Below are 14,343 nucleotides of genomic sequence, written 5' to 3' on the forward strand. Positions count from 1 at the left end.
ATTTCGACACCTCGTTCATGTGCATGTCACTCATGCATAAAGAATAGAGTGGACCAAACCATATGAGCACATCCCCATGTGATATTACATAGGTGTTCTAGACGAGGGCACTGATGTGACTTCCATTCCGGCAGAATCTCATGCCATTCTTCTGGAAAAGAATGTAAATGCCCCAATCTCTCCAAATCCTATTCTCCCTTTCTATTTCATTTTTAATTTTAATTTCGATCACAAATCAAATATATAAAAAATTATTTCATTTTGATTCTGATCACGAACCAAACGTACATCTGATTTATTTTTTAAATGACTGATTTATTTTTTAAATGAGTGATAAAAGTACTCGCCTTCTTTCTCCCAGCCAAAATCATAATAAACAAGCAGATCTTCCCCACCTTCCACTCTCTCACCCTATTCCACCAAAAAGCCAACAAAAATCCCCAGCCCCCATTCCCCCCCCCCCCCCATCGTCGTCCAGAAGAAGAGCAAGCAGCATGATGGAACAACACGTTGCCGCCATCGGCTGCATTAGCAGCCTATTTCTTCTGTACTTACCATCAGTTTCTGTATTTTTCCATTCCAGAGAAAACATTGGCAATTCTAAATCCTGTAGACCTCCTCGCTTTGCAGGCGCGCAGGAAGCCGGAGATGGGGACCCAGTGGTGGATTTGTGTCATAACCAGCGATGGGCACTCGTATTGAATAAAAATTGATTTGCTGGGGGTGGCGGGGGGCCAGGAATGCTGCTGCTGTTTTCACAGCACAACTATTTGACTGAAGTGGAGATCAGCCCGCCGAGGCGGCGATCCCCACCAGCCGATGCCCCCGGCCCACTCAGGGCCGGCAAGCACAAGACCCTGCCATCTGCTCCCAGTGCCCCAAGGCAGCGATGGAAGCTTATTAACAAACAAAAAGAACAAGAGCAGAGAATCTAATTTACACTATTCATCTATTTATTTTGGAGGAGGATGTAGACAATTTTGAGGTGGGTAAGGTGTTGTTTAGTTGTTATTATATAATTATATATATATATTCATCATGTTGATTTTACAGATGATGTGCAATTACGAACATTACAAGGAAACGGAAGACATGGCAAGGGACAGCAACACAACCATATTTTAAATTAACCTGGATAATATAACTCACTAGCCTACTCATTTCACGTACAATACAGAAAAGCATTGCTCTCCTGCCGATCAACGGCACTGCCAAGATTTCTTTCTTTCAAGAACTCCGTACAGCTAGAACCAGGGGTGCCATGTTGGATCCATCATGCACAAGCTCCTGGGGGCCAAGGCTGCTTCAACCAGATCCGTCACACCTCGTTGTACTGACTGCGGGGGGTCAGTGGTGTTCTCCTCCTGAAAAATGAATCATATCAGTCGTTGCTGAAAGTGGAAGGAATAAAAGCTGATCATGGTGGCACATTCACAAGCTGCTTCATTCAGCCAAACTCGATCACAACACAAGATTTTTATGGAATCAACAAAACCAGAAAACCCGTTGAGCTATAAGGATTTTTTTTTAATTAATTAGCAAAAGTGAATCCCAATGTCATGATGCATAAGAACCTTGTACAGATACAGTTCAAATGCTGCAGAGTGTGTGCAGACAACAATATAACTCAATGAACCGTTCACAGAATCAAAATCAAGGTCTTCAAATTTCATCTAAGAAAACCATACTCTACTAGCAGGTATTAGGGGACTAGGTCCATCAGCGTTCGAACTCCAATCCACTGCCACTTGCAGGAAACTTCGGATTGATTAGCTGGAATCTCTATTCCATGTTGTATAAATTAGAACCCTTATATTTTACCTTTTGATGTAGAATTTTTGTATATTTAATGATTTCAGAAGGCACCTATAAGGTAATCCAGTTCCTACGAAGCAATTACAAATATTCTCAAATGTAATCAAAATGCTTACCTCTTCTGAGAAACACTGGGGCTATCCCTACAGTACAACCTATGGCATGATGGCACCCTCTTCCAAGAAATCCTAAACCCTGAACCATTTCAGCCATTGGGGGACTAAGTCCATCAACATTCAATTTCGACTTCCTCTTGCCAGTTAGGATTGATTAGCTAGAATCTTTGTTCTCTTGCATAGATTAGAATTCCTGATATTTGATCTTTTCATAGGGCGCCTATGTGGCAATCCAGTTCCTACTGTGCAATTGTAAATACTCTGAAATGTAATAAATGTAGCAATTTAGGGCATAAAAATGCTTACCTCTTCTGAGAAATTCTGTGGAGCTATTCCTCTAATACGTCCTATGACATGATCGACATTAGTTGTCACCTTCTGCTGAAAGTCCATAGGATTGACCCCACCAACTACAGGTGCTGAAGGATTCCCAAGTGGCCTCCTCCACGACCAAGATAGCAGCTCATCTCGAAAGAACATGGCTAGATGATGCCATATGTGCTGGCTTTGCTGGAAAAAACAAATACACGCACTTGAGACATATTGTGGCAGGGCAATTTAATAGACAAAAGAACCATTAACCAATTAACATGTCTGATATGGAAAATGACATACATAACCCAACATTCCAGAACTTACCATTTAACTATGATTTTTAACTTTCGTGCTTTTATTCTTTTCCATTAGGTGAGTCAATCTTGAGTATTTTATTTTCATGAAAAAAATAACTTAAGTCTCCCCTACAAACTTTGGATTGTCCTAGTTCCAAGTCACTAGATGAAATACTAGAACAAGAATATGCCGGTAGGGGGAAAAAAAAAATAATAGTCAATAATCAATTTTGAAACCAAAAAAAAAGCAGGCAGCATTAGCTAGTATTGAAGTAGAATTTCTGTATCACTTACCACTTCCTAACTGGACCGACATTTCATTTATCACTTAGATGAATGCACCATTGACATCTGAGTGATCTCTAGTTACAGGAAAGTTGCATGTAGCTACTGAATTCTGGGGAGAGTGCAATCCCTTTAAATAAAGTTATTGAGAGGAATAAAAAAAAAATATGGGGAAAGTTAATGAGAGGAATAAAAAATGGTTGGGAAAGTTAAAATTGGGGAAAATAATCCATGCTCTGTGTTTAGTTTCTGTACCATGATACTAATTTTACTTAATGGACCAGATTGCATTAATTTCCAACTTTCATTGCTATCCAACAATTATTCAAGTGGACATAAAAACTCACTTTGGGTGAAATTATAGACTGTGCAGCAGCACACATGGCAGATACAATAAGACCTTCCACACCAAAATGGGAGAAGAAAGCTTGCATGTTCCGAGTCAGCCTAAAGGGAACTGGTTCATTAAACTCAATCATTCCATTGGCATCATAAGCTGCATGAAAAATTAAAGCAATAAGCCTTTAGAGAGAGGTGTACAAGTACCAATCATTTGCATGATTTTTTTATTCAAAAAAAAAAAAAATACCTGGATGAAAATCAGTTTGGAATATCTTCCCTGTGTTCTTAGCAAAAAGAATCTTATTTGGGGACCTGCCCCCAATCTGCAACATGTATGACATGAAACAGGAAAGTGCAAGATGGATGGCAAATTGTTTCTTGAAAGTCCAGAGATGGTTCCCACTTGGGAGAGTCTTGTACATGTACTGGGAGAAAATGTTGTCATTAACCACGTTTTTGGTTATTTCATTATATGCCTGCAGACGCAGTTCCAGTACAGCTTCAGGTGAGACCTGTCCTGAGATGGCTTGATTGAGTTGTTCCTTGAAAAGGGTGATGGGCATATCGGCTTCTCGATTGTGCCGTGCACAATTGATCTCATAGACCTCAAGAAATGTGCTATACATCAAGTCATCCTCCACCATTCGTACCTGAAAAATTACAGTCACTTTTATAACATAATTCCTAAAAAAAAAAGAATATATAGAAAAAAAGAGATGGAATGTTGACTGTGATAATAAACATGAAGTGGAAAGGCACCTGTGACCAAACAGGTATTATTATCGGAGTATGGATAGATAGATGGCGCCTCCTTGATTCCTTGTGCTTATCAAACATTTTGTTGAGTACACGGAAGAGTTGAAGCATACGTTCATCACTCCTAGCATTCGGAGTCAATGACGTTTGGACAATGAAATGGCGTTGGGAACCATCCGAACCTATGAGGGTCAGACGCCGGAAACTGCTACCATGCCTCCGCACAATTGGAATATCGGATCCAACTCTGTCCAACTTTATTGTATGATCGGGTGCCACTTCCTGGAGAAACAAATTGCAACTTGAATTAATGCACCTTTAAAACACAAACAGATAGTATTTTAAATTTTCAACTCACAACAAGAATGACCAACAAAAAGCTGAATATTAGTGCTGATTATAGCAAGTTCAAACCAACCTGGTCAGTGAAATACTGCCCTGGAACTTCCACATCAACAACATGAAAATCACGCAACACTTTACTCTCTTCTTCAAGTTTTAAGACAGCAGGAAATCTATCTTCGACATTGCTCTGGAGAACATTTTTCCAGTGCTTCAACCGTTCTGTCAATTCAGCGAGAGTGGCTGGAAAAGTTGCTGTGCTCTCTGGGTCAAGAGCACGCTCAAAGTCATGTTTATATTCTCGTACAAAATCAACATGCTTGTTTACAGCATCTGCTGAAAAGCAAGCTCTGCAAACACCCGAGAGTTCCTTTTTCAAAGATGGGGGAACCTCGCCTGTAGTGGCTGTTGGATATTTGTAGCAACGATGCAGCAATGCATTAACCACAGCCAAAAGTCGCTCTTCAGGAAGAGTAACAAATCTTGATCCAATTTCAGATAGTAAAACCTGGAGAAAAAAAAAAATCAGAAGGCCATGAATTATTAGGAAAGAAAAACAAGTATTGACAAGTAGTCCTCCAAACCTGCCTGGCTCAGTGAATAACCGCATATCAAAATCATGACAATTTGTTAGCTATACTTCTCATCCAGTTACTAAAAGCCATTTTTTGGAACATGTTCTAATCAGCCAACAAATGACTGCATTTCTTACATTTAAAACCAGTACGTTTTGCACTTCAAAACACTCTTGATGTGCTTTCTCCATTTAAAACAGACAGGATAAATTTGGGTATAACGTGAAACGTCATACTTCTGGACTACACTAACAAGAATTATAAGTTATCAGTAAAGCCCTCCAAGTGTTGATCCCGGGCCACTTCTGCATGAAACAAACTCCTGCTACAAGTAGCAAGAGTTCTGGAAATATGGGGTTGAATGATGATGCTTCTTTGCTAAAAACAGTTGTGTGAAGATAAGATGGAAAAGAAAAAGAATGAAAATCTGAATGGACATTGATATTCCTAAATAATGTTGGCAATAAACAAGACAAAATTGTCAGTATCGCTATGTAAGCACATTTTCAATGGTTTCACAGATGAGAGGCATTTCCTTGTACCACTTATGTTGTTGAAGTTATTTACCCCTCAATCATCCTTCTTTATCTTCAACATCTCTGAACCAAGCAAAACTGATGCAAAGGCATCTCATTTTTATGAAACTACCGAATCTTGTGATGTGACCCGCATATGAGCAAACACATTCAAGTTATGCCCTGCAAAGATTTGAAAGAATTTTGTACATCCTACCTTCCTCGGAAAGTGAAAGAGCCCATTGTTAGAAGTACATTTTTCTTTCCAGTCACCTCTTTTAATTTTTTTCTGGTAATGTCTTCATTTATTATCTTGCTTTCTGAAATAATACATCCAACATTATGAAAATAGTCACCTATAAGGTATTTTACAAAAACATTGCTAGCTAAAATAGTCACAGCAACCAAAAATCACTGGCAGCATAACATGGTAAATATCAGTCCCATGCCCAAATTTAAAATAATAGAAGGTTGATGCCATACGGACTTTTAATGGCAAAAAGAACAAACCAAAGTTTTAAATCCCATGGGACGAGACTGTCCCAATTTTTCCATGGAATGTTATGCGCCACCATCCCACCCCGTCACGACACTTAGGACAAAGGATGTCCCAAGGCATCCCAATCAAGACACTGGGATGCTAACAGGACGGCCCTATCCCGACACATGGAATGGTACCCCGCCCCAGTGTCCTACGAAACGTCTCACTAGGATCTGAATCCTTAGAGCAAACTACTAAAAATTATTTTGAAGCTAGACATGTTGATAAGAGGATAAAACATTATTCTATTGGCATTCCCAAAGATTTGAAACTACCCGCTCAGACAAAACCAGGAGGTGCAAGGAATGTTAGGCTAATGACTGAAACAAAATCAAAAGGAAACAAGACAAGACACTTGCTATGTTATTTCTTACCTCAAGTTCACTAGCCAAATTAGGATGTTTGTTCCTAAGAGCCTCCATTATCTCCTTTGCAGCATCAAATGCACTAGCAGCAGATGCTAGCCAACCAAGCCCAGCATTACGCCTTAATCCAATCTGGCCGCCTTCTGTGACAGTTGAACTTTGTGGAGGTTGGTCATGTCCAGTACTTACACCCCCTTCAATTGTTGAGGACCTTTCAGGTTCCTGTCCTTGAGAATTTGTCCCATCGTGGGAACCACCAACACCACCTGACTGGGAGCCTTGATGGACCTGACTTTCTGATGTACTTCCAACATGACTGGGGCCTCTTGCATTTCCATCAGACAAATTATAGGAACCAGCAGTATTCCCTGAAACAGCTTGTTGCATGCGCTGCTGAGCCAATGCTATATTTCTACCAAGTTCAGATTTATTAGCAACATCACGGCGTTCCATTAGATACGTACGAAGCCAGTAATACAAAGCCTGCACAATATTTTCCAATGTTTTAGGTGCATGAAAGAAAATTAATAGACATAACAAATGCTACTTCTACCTGACCATGATATCCTTGAAATGTTATATACCTGTGGATATACTTGGGCAATTTTCAATAAAACTAGCTTGCAGTGTGGTGCTTCTCTTCTTTGCAGGGAGAGCAGTAGCTGTGGTATCCAAGGAAGCCAAACCCAATGAGGCAACTGGTCCAGATATTTCACCAATGTTCTTCCCACAGTTTCATTTGGCGTATCAAAGCTAAGATGATAAAGAACTCGAGCTAGATGGCTCCTGGAGTTCGAAACACCATACTTGATCCCTTGAAAGAAGCAGCTCACAGCATATTCTAACCATAGATCCTCATGTGTTTCTTTATAAATCTGCAAAAAAGCCCATAAACATTAAGATGATTTTCTTCCAATATGTGCAGATGATTAATGCTTAAAGGAAAGAATGTGACAATTACCATATCACAATAGTTTCCCCAACTTATCCATCCCTTGGGCAAATGTTTGAAAAGGTTTATGGCATTCGAATATTGAAGATTGGCATTCTCACAGTCATTCATCTTAAGTAAGAAGTCACCTTTGAGACGAAATATTTCTGCTTTATGTTTTACAGGAAAATATTCAAGATTAGTGTTGTTTGTCAGATTAAGGCCACTGGTCAGTTCTCCTTTCATTTCCAGATAAGCTTTTGCTTGTTCTCTTATCTTCACGAATGCTTCCTGCAAGTAGATGGTCAACAAGTTCGTTCTCACATCAAATCTTTGAGAAGCTGAAAAATGCAAAAGAAAAATAAGAATTCTTATATAAAACTATCACCTGCACTTCCATGGTAGAATGGCCATACATCTTGTCAAGTATTGTTACACAAACATCGTAAAGGCCTTGCTTACGGGCTATGTGAGCAAGCTTATTCACATTCCAAGCTTTGTCTCGATAGCCAAGATGATGAAGTTGGGGGTTGGTTTGAGCAAAGTCCTTAAATGCGTCTATCACAACATTGTACATCTCATTCCTCCACTGGAGTAGATCATACCAGACAGACATATTATCCCATTCATTTGGAGTCCGTAGTCTCCACGTCTCAAGGATATCCTTGAGTTCTGCAAACATGTTATGACCATTGGTACCTGAATTCCCTGAAGGTTGCTTGTTTCCATTTGCAATGTCCACAAGTATTCTTGCAGATTCTTGTACCTCGACTACTTGTTGGAACTGCTGTAAAAGTGGTGTTCGAGACTGGACGGACATCTCAGGCAGTTGCCACCAATGTTCTAATGCAAGTTCAACACCTTTGGCCACATTGTTTTCAGCTTCCCCAACACCATTAGCATTCCTATCATGAAGAGCGGAGAACGCTTGCACCAAACGCAACTTTGGTGTGTCCTCTACCTGAGCCTTTGGAATTACATTGTCCTTCAAATAAGACCAATCAGGAACCTTCCAAAGACAGTCAAGAAGAATTTCATAATTCTCTACACTCTTGCCAAAATCTGCCAGGACATCCCACTGACTTAACTGGCTAGCACAATGAAGCCACTGTTCTTCCCAAAGACACATTTCAGCCTTTGGAACTGTGTTGTTATAAGTACCCTGTGTTGCCTTGATCATCGCTTGATAAAAGAGGCTTTGAGCACGCTGCCAGTAACCATGCTGAACAAGTGATAGTCCAGCTCTTGTTTCTGCAGTAATTGACCTTCTCTTCCACAATCCACACCTCATGTCTTCTTCATTGAGAAGTCGATAGAGCTCAGCTAGTGATTCAGAACATTTTGCTTCATTCATAAGCAACATGACATGACTCTCTAGCAGAGCTAGTGAAATGTGCCAAGCATTGTAAGTCTTCCCAATATATTTAATGAGCTCACTTGGCATCCGAGGTTGAGGGTGGCTCAAATGAAGCCCTTCAAGAAGTGCTTGGACAACATTAGGTCTGCTACCCTGCTGTTTTTTGTGGTAATCCTTTGACAAAAGAGATATCATTGGCTTGGCAAGTGCAACTTGTTCTTCTTTATGTAAAGTAACCCAGACGATTGGGAAGACTAACACCCACATATGATATGCCACATTAGCATCCGCATAGGCTAGTTCCCTTAGGGGAATCACAAGATCTTGCACCTGCAAGATAGAAATGATAAAGTGCAAAATTATACCCTAAAAATGCTGAATAAAAGGATAAAAATTTCATGCCGCCATGAAAGCAAACTGACCTGAAGTTTGCTCATCTCAGTCAAAAATTGGGCATGTCTAGCCACAAGGGCATCAAATGTGATGGAAACACCATCACAACAATCTGGTGCATCAGATACCTGCTGCTGTAGTACAGGATGGTCCGGAAAGGACCCTGATGCCATTAGTGGTGGTACGCGTGCAGAATTTGGGGCAAGCATGATTGGTTCATTCTCCACTAAGACAGCCAATAGAAGGTCAAGGCCCTGTTTCAGCCAGAAAACATCGCCTACAGCTTCCCAGTCTTGAATTTGGATGATGAATTGGAGTCTTGTGTACAGCGTTTTCCCAAGGGACTCATGATAAAGCAAGAAAAACCGTTGTCTAACTTCTGGATCTTTTGCTCTTAATCCAAGCATGAATTGCCTTTCTACCTTTTGGAACACTTCTTGACGAAGCGGTAGAGGATATCTGCCAACCATCAAAATTGTCAGACAAAAGAAAATCATCCTGAAAAGACTCACATCAGTAAATGTCAGTTATTGCTTACTTGCTTGAATCCGCACAGAGCCCATAAAGAAGTTGTAAAAATTTCTCATCCCATTCTTCTAGTGCTGCAGGGGAGAAGTTCTTCCTCTCAACTAAAGACAGCTTCTGCATATAGGATACTATCTCCTTCTGAGTAAGAGCAGCACTTGAAGCACCAGATGAAGCATGCCTATAGTCATCCTCAATCCAAACCTTTATTGCATCAAGTATGCATAAGAGCACACTGGGATCTGTACCTTTTTCTGAAAGCAGTGCATGCAGTATTTGACCCATTAATCGTTTCCACTCAGTTGAATGCATGACCCTTTCACTAATAAGCTGTAGAGCACATTTCATATTAGAGATGACTGAAGCAGAGTCGGTGATTGCTCGTGAACTTACTGCTGCATCCAGGTCTGTCCTCTGTCCCTGGAAATAAGGTCACAAATAAGCAACACATATAGGATGATAAGACTAAGAAAGAAAATAATAGCTCACTTATAATATTATAATATAACCTCATTATATAGAAGAATGGTGATTAAAAATCAAAATGACAGATGAAGATTCTAGCAGATGGTATTATACTGCAAAAGAAATATCTATAGTTACCATTATGGTTGACTTATAATGACACAAATTTGCCAATCTTGCGTTTGGCATTTCCGCAAATCTTCTGTTTTTGTTTCTTATACATGTTTATAATTCTTTTAACTTTGTTTCTAATCTTTTGAAAGCAGAAACATGTTCCATAACCACAGCCGCTTTTTTCTTAAATCAGAAAAAAAATATAAAGGCATGTGCAGCATTGCTTTTGCTTTTCAAAAGGATTCTTCATGAAACACTTCAGAAGAAGTGCTTTGAAGAGAAATATCTGTTTCGTGTTTACAAATAACATGGAAACAATTCTTAAGTCTATCTGACTCAACAGTTATAGATCTAACTTTGGGATTCTTGAATGAATCTAACTTTTTATAAATTTGGTTTAAATCAAGAATCAGCACATGACTCATACAATAATGTTCTGGATTTGGATTGGATCCAATTATAATACAGGCTACCTGATCCATTTCTACATCCAATATGTCCGCTCTTAAATAGAGACAAATTCATTACTTTCACTTGAAAAAAAGAAAAAAGGTAGATGCTCCATATAAACATAAGCCCAAAATTTAGCTTTTCATGTGTCTCTGACAAGTGACGTTTTGATTTTTGCTTTAATGTGGCACACAATTTATTAAGCATTAGAAAATAACACAAAAACTTTTTGTTCTCCTTTTCTGCTCCACCAGTGTATTTGCATAAGCTGTAAAAGTGCTTTCTTAAGCAATGTCAAATATGCCATGAAACACATTTGGAGGCGGTGCTACTAGCACCAGAAAGGGCTGTTGTGGCACCAAAGACTAGCAGTGATGGCAATGGCACTGATCGTGGGAAAGGTAGTGGCGGTGATGAAGGTGGCAATGATGGCAGGTAGTGAATGCGGTGATGGCAGCAGTAACAACACATGAGGTTGTCATGGTATTGGCAGCTGTGTTGGTGGTGGTGGTCGTGGGTGCATATTGTAGGGGTTAGAGTTGTGACAAAAGTAGCTTCGACAGTGTCGGTGAAATAGGGGTATTGATGGTGGGAAAAGTGGTTGTCAACTTGTCATGACTCATGACTGGTGGTACTGGCAGTCAAGATGGTGGTGATCGTGACTAGCGGTAGTAGCAGCAGCATCGGCTGTTGCATTGGTGGTTCAGCCGTAGAGGTGGTGGTGGTGGTGGTGGTGGTGGTAGATTTGTAGCAGCAGTTAAAGGGGTAATGGTGGCACTGGTGGTAGTGATGGATCTCCTAAAACACAAATACACTGAGAATTGTTAACTTAAATATGAACATACACTTCTAACTTAGGCACATGCAACTAGTTTGGAATCCGTTAGAACTCTTTCACATCCACAGCAATGTTTTTCAAACAAAACTCCTAATAAACCTAGACATAAAATATAAACCCCTCATTCTACACAGATAAAACACACACAAAACTCCAATCATTTGCAAGAAAGTCATTATATTAATGTTCTAAGAAAGGGAATTAAAATTTTTCATGCAAAAAGTACCTATGATTAAAATAACTATTGGCATTAATTTCTTTTTCCAGTTCAGCAACATTGGCAAACCATATTTAAAGATGAACATAAGCACCAGGATTATTTTTATGTTAGCACCTAAAAATAGTTTAAAAAAGACAACACAGGATCACAACACCCTTTAGCGAGAGGAGAAGGGGGGGGGGAGAGAGAGAGAGAGAGAGAGAGAGAGATCGGACTTGTAAGGGGTGTACACAGTTATTAGCAACCAAGTAGTTTACTTATAAAACTGAAAATTGTAAATATGCCTTTTTAATTTAAGTACAGGATACAGGATAAATAGATCTGAAGCTACTTTTTCATTCATACATTATTTAGCTTCTGTAACATGAAGCTTGACCACAACCTTAGTGGAATTCAGAACTGTTTTAAATGCTAAATTCCAAAAAATGTGCAACCTAATGCACAACGGTCCCAACACTATGGGATTTGGGGAGGGCCAGATGTACACAGCCTTACCCCCACATGCAGAAAGGCTGTTTCCTTATTTCAAACCCGTGACATTTGGGTCACAGTGGAGCATGGAGAGGCTGTTTCCTTATCACTGTGCCAAGGTCCACCCTCTAAATTCTAAATCCCAAAAGATGAAATTCTGATGTCACAAATTACATAAGCATTTTCCCATTATGAAACAAGACAATATACCAACCATGTGTCTGAACAGCATGCATCTTTTTTCAGTCATACAACTTATGCATCTTAAAGAGCAATTTGTTGCATACAGCAACATATATACATGTCATCCATAGAATTTTCATCCACATATTAGAAAAATTAAAACAATCCCAAGATGCTCGTGCTACTACAACTGCTAGAAATGAAATTATGCAAGTTAGTGACCACAGAAGATCAAGTTGACATCCTTTTAAAGGGTACCAGGGTTCGCCGTACCGGGCCGAACCGCCCGGTACGAGGCGTATCGAGCCGGACCGGTACTTTACCAGTCCGGTTCGGACCTTTTTTTCAAAAAACTCCCCGAACCGCACCGAACCGCTCGGTTCGGTCCGGTTCCTTTCCATACCGTCCAAAACCGGATGGTATGGATCGGTTCGATCCGATTCGACGTGAACTGAACCGTGCCAACATGCCCATATGCATAAAGTGGGGAGGGGGGAGGGGGGAGGGGGGTGGGGTCGGAGACCTTTTAAATCATTGAGCCTGTTTAGAGTTCTCTGAGAAGTCTCAGAGAACTCCTGAGGACCCGAAGCTTATGAAGGTCTCAACGAAACCATTGAGACCTCCGAAAAATTAGAAAAAAAAAAAAAACTCCGTCAAATTATAGGAGTGGTTCGAGGAGAGGCTGATCTTTGGCCGGAGGTAAGATAATGTGTTATTTTCTTAGTAAATATTTTTTTTTTTTTTTTGTTAAAAATAGGATAAGAACGAGAAAGAATGAAAATAAGATAAAATCATGCCAAAATCTTGTGATTTTGGGATGATTTAATTATATGTGATAGATCTTTGGAAGATCTACACGATGACATCAAAATTGTTAATTTTCGTTAATTATATATTTTTTAAATATTTTTAAATATTTTTTATTTAAAAATTAAAAAAATTAAATTTTAGGAAAAAAAATCAGAGTTTGGAAATCATGTTTAGAATGATTCAAGCTACTTAAATCTAATTTCAAATTTTTTTTCAAATATCTGAAATTAAAAAATTATTTTTTTAATTATTTAGATTAAAAAATTTAATTATAAAATAAAAAATATATAAAAATAGTGTTATATTTTAGTTAATATTTGAAGCATATAACATATTTATTTTGAATTTATAAGTTTTAAAATAATTATTAAAATTATTTTAAAATTATATATAATTATCGTTAAACTATCGTGTTTTGTTGTACTTGCATATATTTATAAGAAAAAAATTTAGAGCATGACGTTCGTTCACTTTAATTAATCAGCTATTTTATAGTATATATTTATTTATATAAAAATTATTAAAAAATTAAAAAAAAATTAGTGTTAGTTTTGAAATTGAGAATAATGTTTAGAATGATTCAAAACAATTGAAATATTTGAATCTAACTTGAGATTTTTTTGAAATTCTTTTTGTAAATATTTAAATAGTAAAAAATATTATCAAATAAAAAATATATGTAATTAGTGTTATATTACAGGTAATTCGAAATAATTAGTATTTTGTTATACCTGCAGAAATGAGTAAGAAAAAAGATTCAGAGCGTGACATCAGTTGGGATCATGGCGAGATGCTCTCGACTCGGCATCATTGGAGATGCGAATGGTGCAACACAAAGTTCAAAGGAGGGGTGACTAGGTTGAAGCAGCATCTGACTGGTGGTTATCCTGATGTGTCCATATATCGGAAATATCCGCAAGAGGTCCGATAATTGATGAAAAAGCACTTTACTGATTCGAAAGCAGTGAAAGAAAGGACAAAGCAGAAAAAGACCGAAGTAGACCGTCGAGCTGCAGAGCCACCTTATCACTCTAGAAAGTCAGAGGAGGCTTCTGCTCCAGATGATAAGGCACAGATTGAGGCTGTCATTCAGGCGAGCTTGGCGGATCAGTACCAGCAGGAGGAGATGACCCAGTACAGAGAGCGATTCGGACCATCATGCTACAAATCAAGATCTGGATCAGCGACTGGTAGGGGAGAATTCGAGTTGAAAACTACCTCAGTCAGAGAGCCTGGTGGTAGAGGGAGCAGACGCAGCATGTCTTCTTTATTGGGAGCTTTTGACAGTAGGAAGAGGTCCTCTAGAGATATTCCAGCAGAAGC

At 39.0% G+C, this 14,343-nt stretch overlaps 1 protein-coding gene across 2 annotated transcripts in view; it reads right to left on the minus strand.

Annotated features, from left to right (window-relative positions):
• Positions 1-978: 978 nt before the first annotated feature.
• The window catches only part of LOC105057860 (uncharacterized), a 77,807-nt gene continuing 64,442 nt past the window's right edge, over positions 979-14,343 (minus strand). For both annotated transcript variants that reach the window (XM_010940579.4, XM_010940578.3), the window contains exons 25-36: positions 9,483-9,889; positions 8,974-9,403; positions 7,583-8,881; positions 7,225-7,485; positions 6,848-7,138; positions 6,273-6,746; positions 4,344-4,775; positions 3,929-4,207; positions 3,417-3,819; positions 3,175-3,323; positions 2,238-2,441; positions 979-1,364 (exon numbers count right to left, since the gene is read on the minus strand). In XM_010940579.4, the coding sequence (XP_010938881.1) occupies positions 1,245-1,364; positions 2,238-2,441; positions 3,175-3,323; positions 3,417-3,819; positions 3,929-4,207; positions 4,344-4,775; positions 6,273-6,746; positions 6,848-7,138; positions 7,225-7,485; positions 7,583-8,881; positions 8,974-9,403; positions 9,483-9,889 (4,749 nt within the window). In that variant the 3' untranslated portion in view covers positions 979-1,244. The remainder of the gene's footprint in view (positions 1,365-2,237; positions 2,442-3,174; positions 3,324-3,416; positions 3,820-3,928; positions 4,208-4,343; positions 4,776-6,272; positions 6,747-6,847; positions 7,139-7,224; positions 7,486-7,582; positions 8,882-8,973; positions 9,404-9,482; positions 9,890-14,343) is intronic.

Source organism: Elaeis guineensis, chromosome 14, assembly GCF_000442705.2.
Source record: "Elaeis guineensis isolate ETL-2024a chromosome 14, EG11, whole genome shotgun sequence".
NCBI classification, from domain to species: domain Eukaryota; kingdom Viridiplantae; phylum Streptophyta; class Magnoliopsida; order Arecales; family Arecaceae; genus Elaeis; species Elaeis guineensis.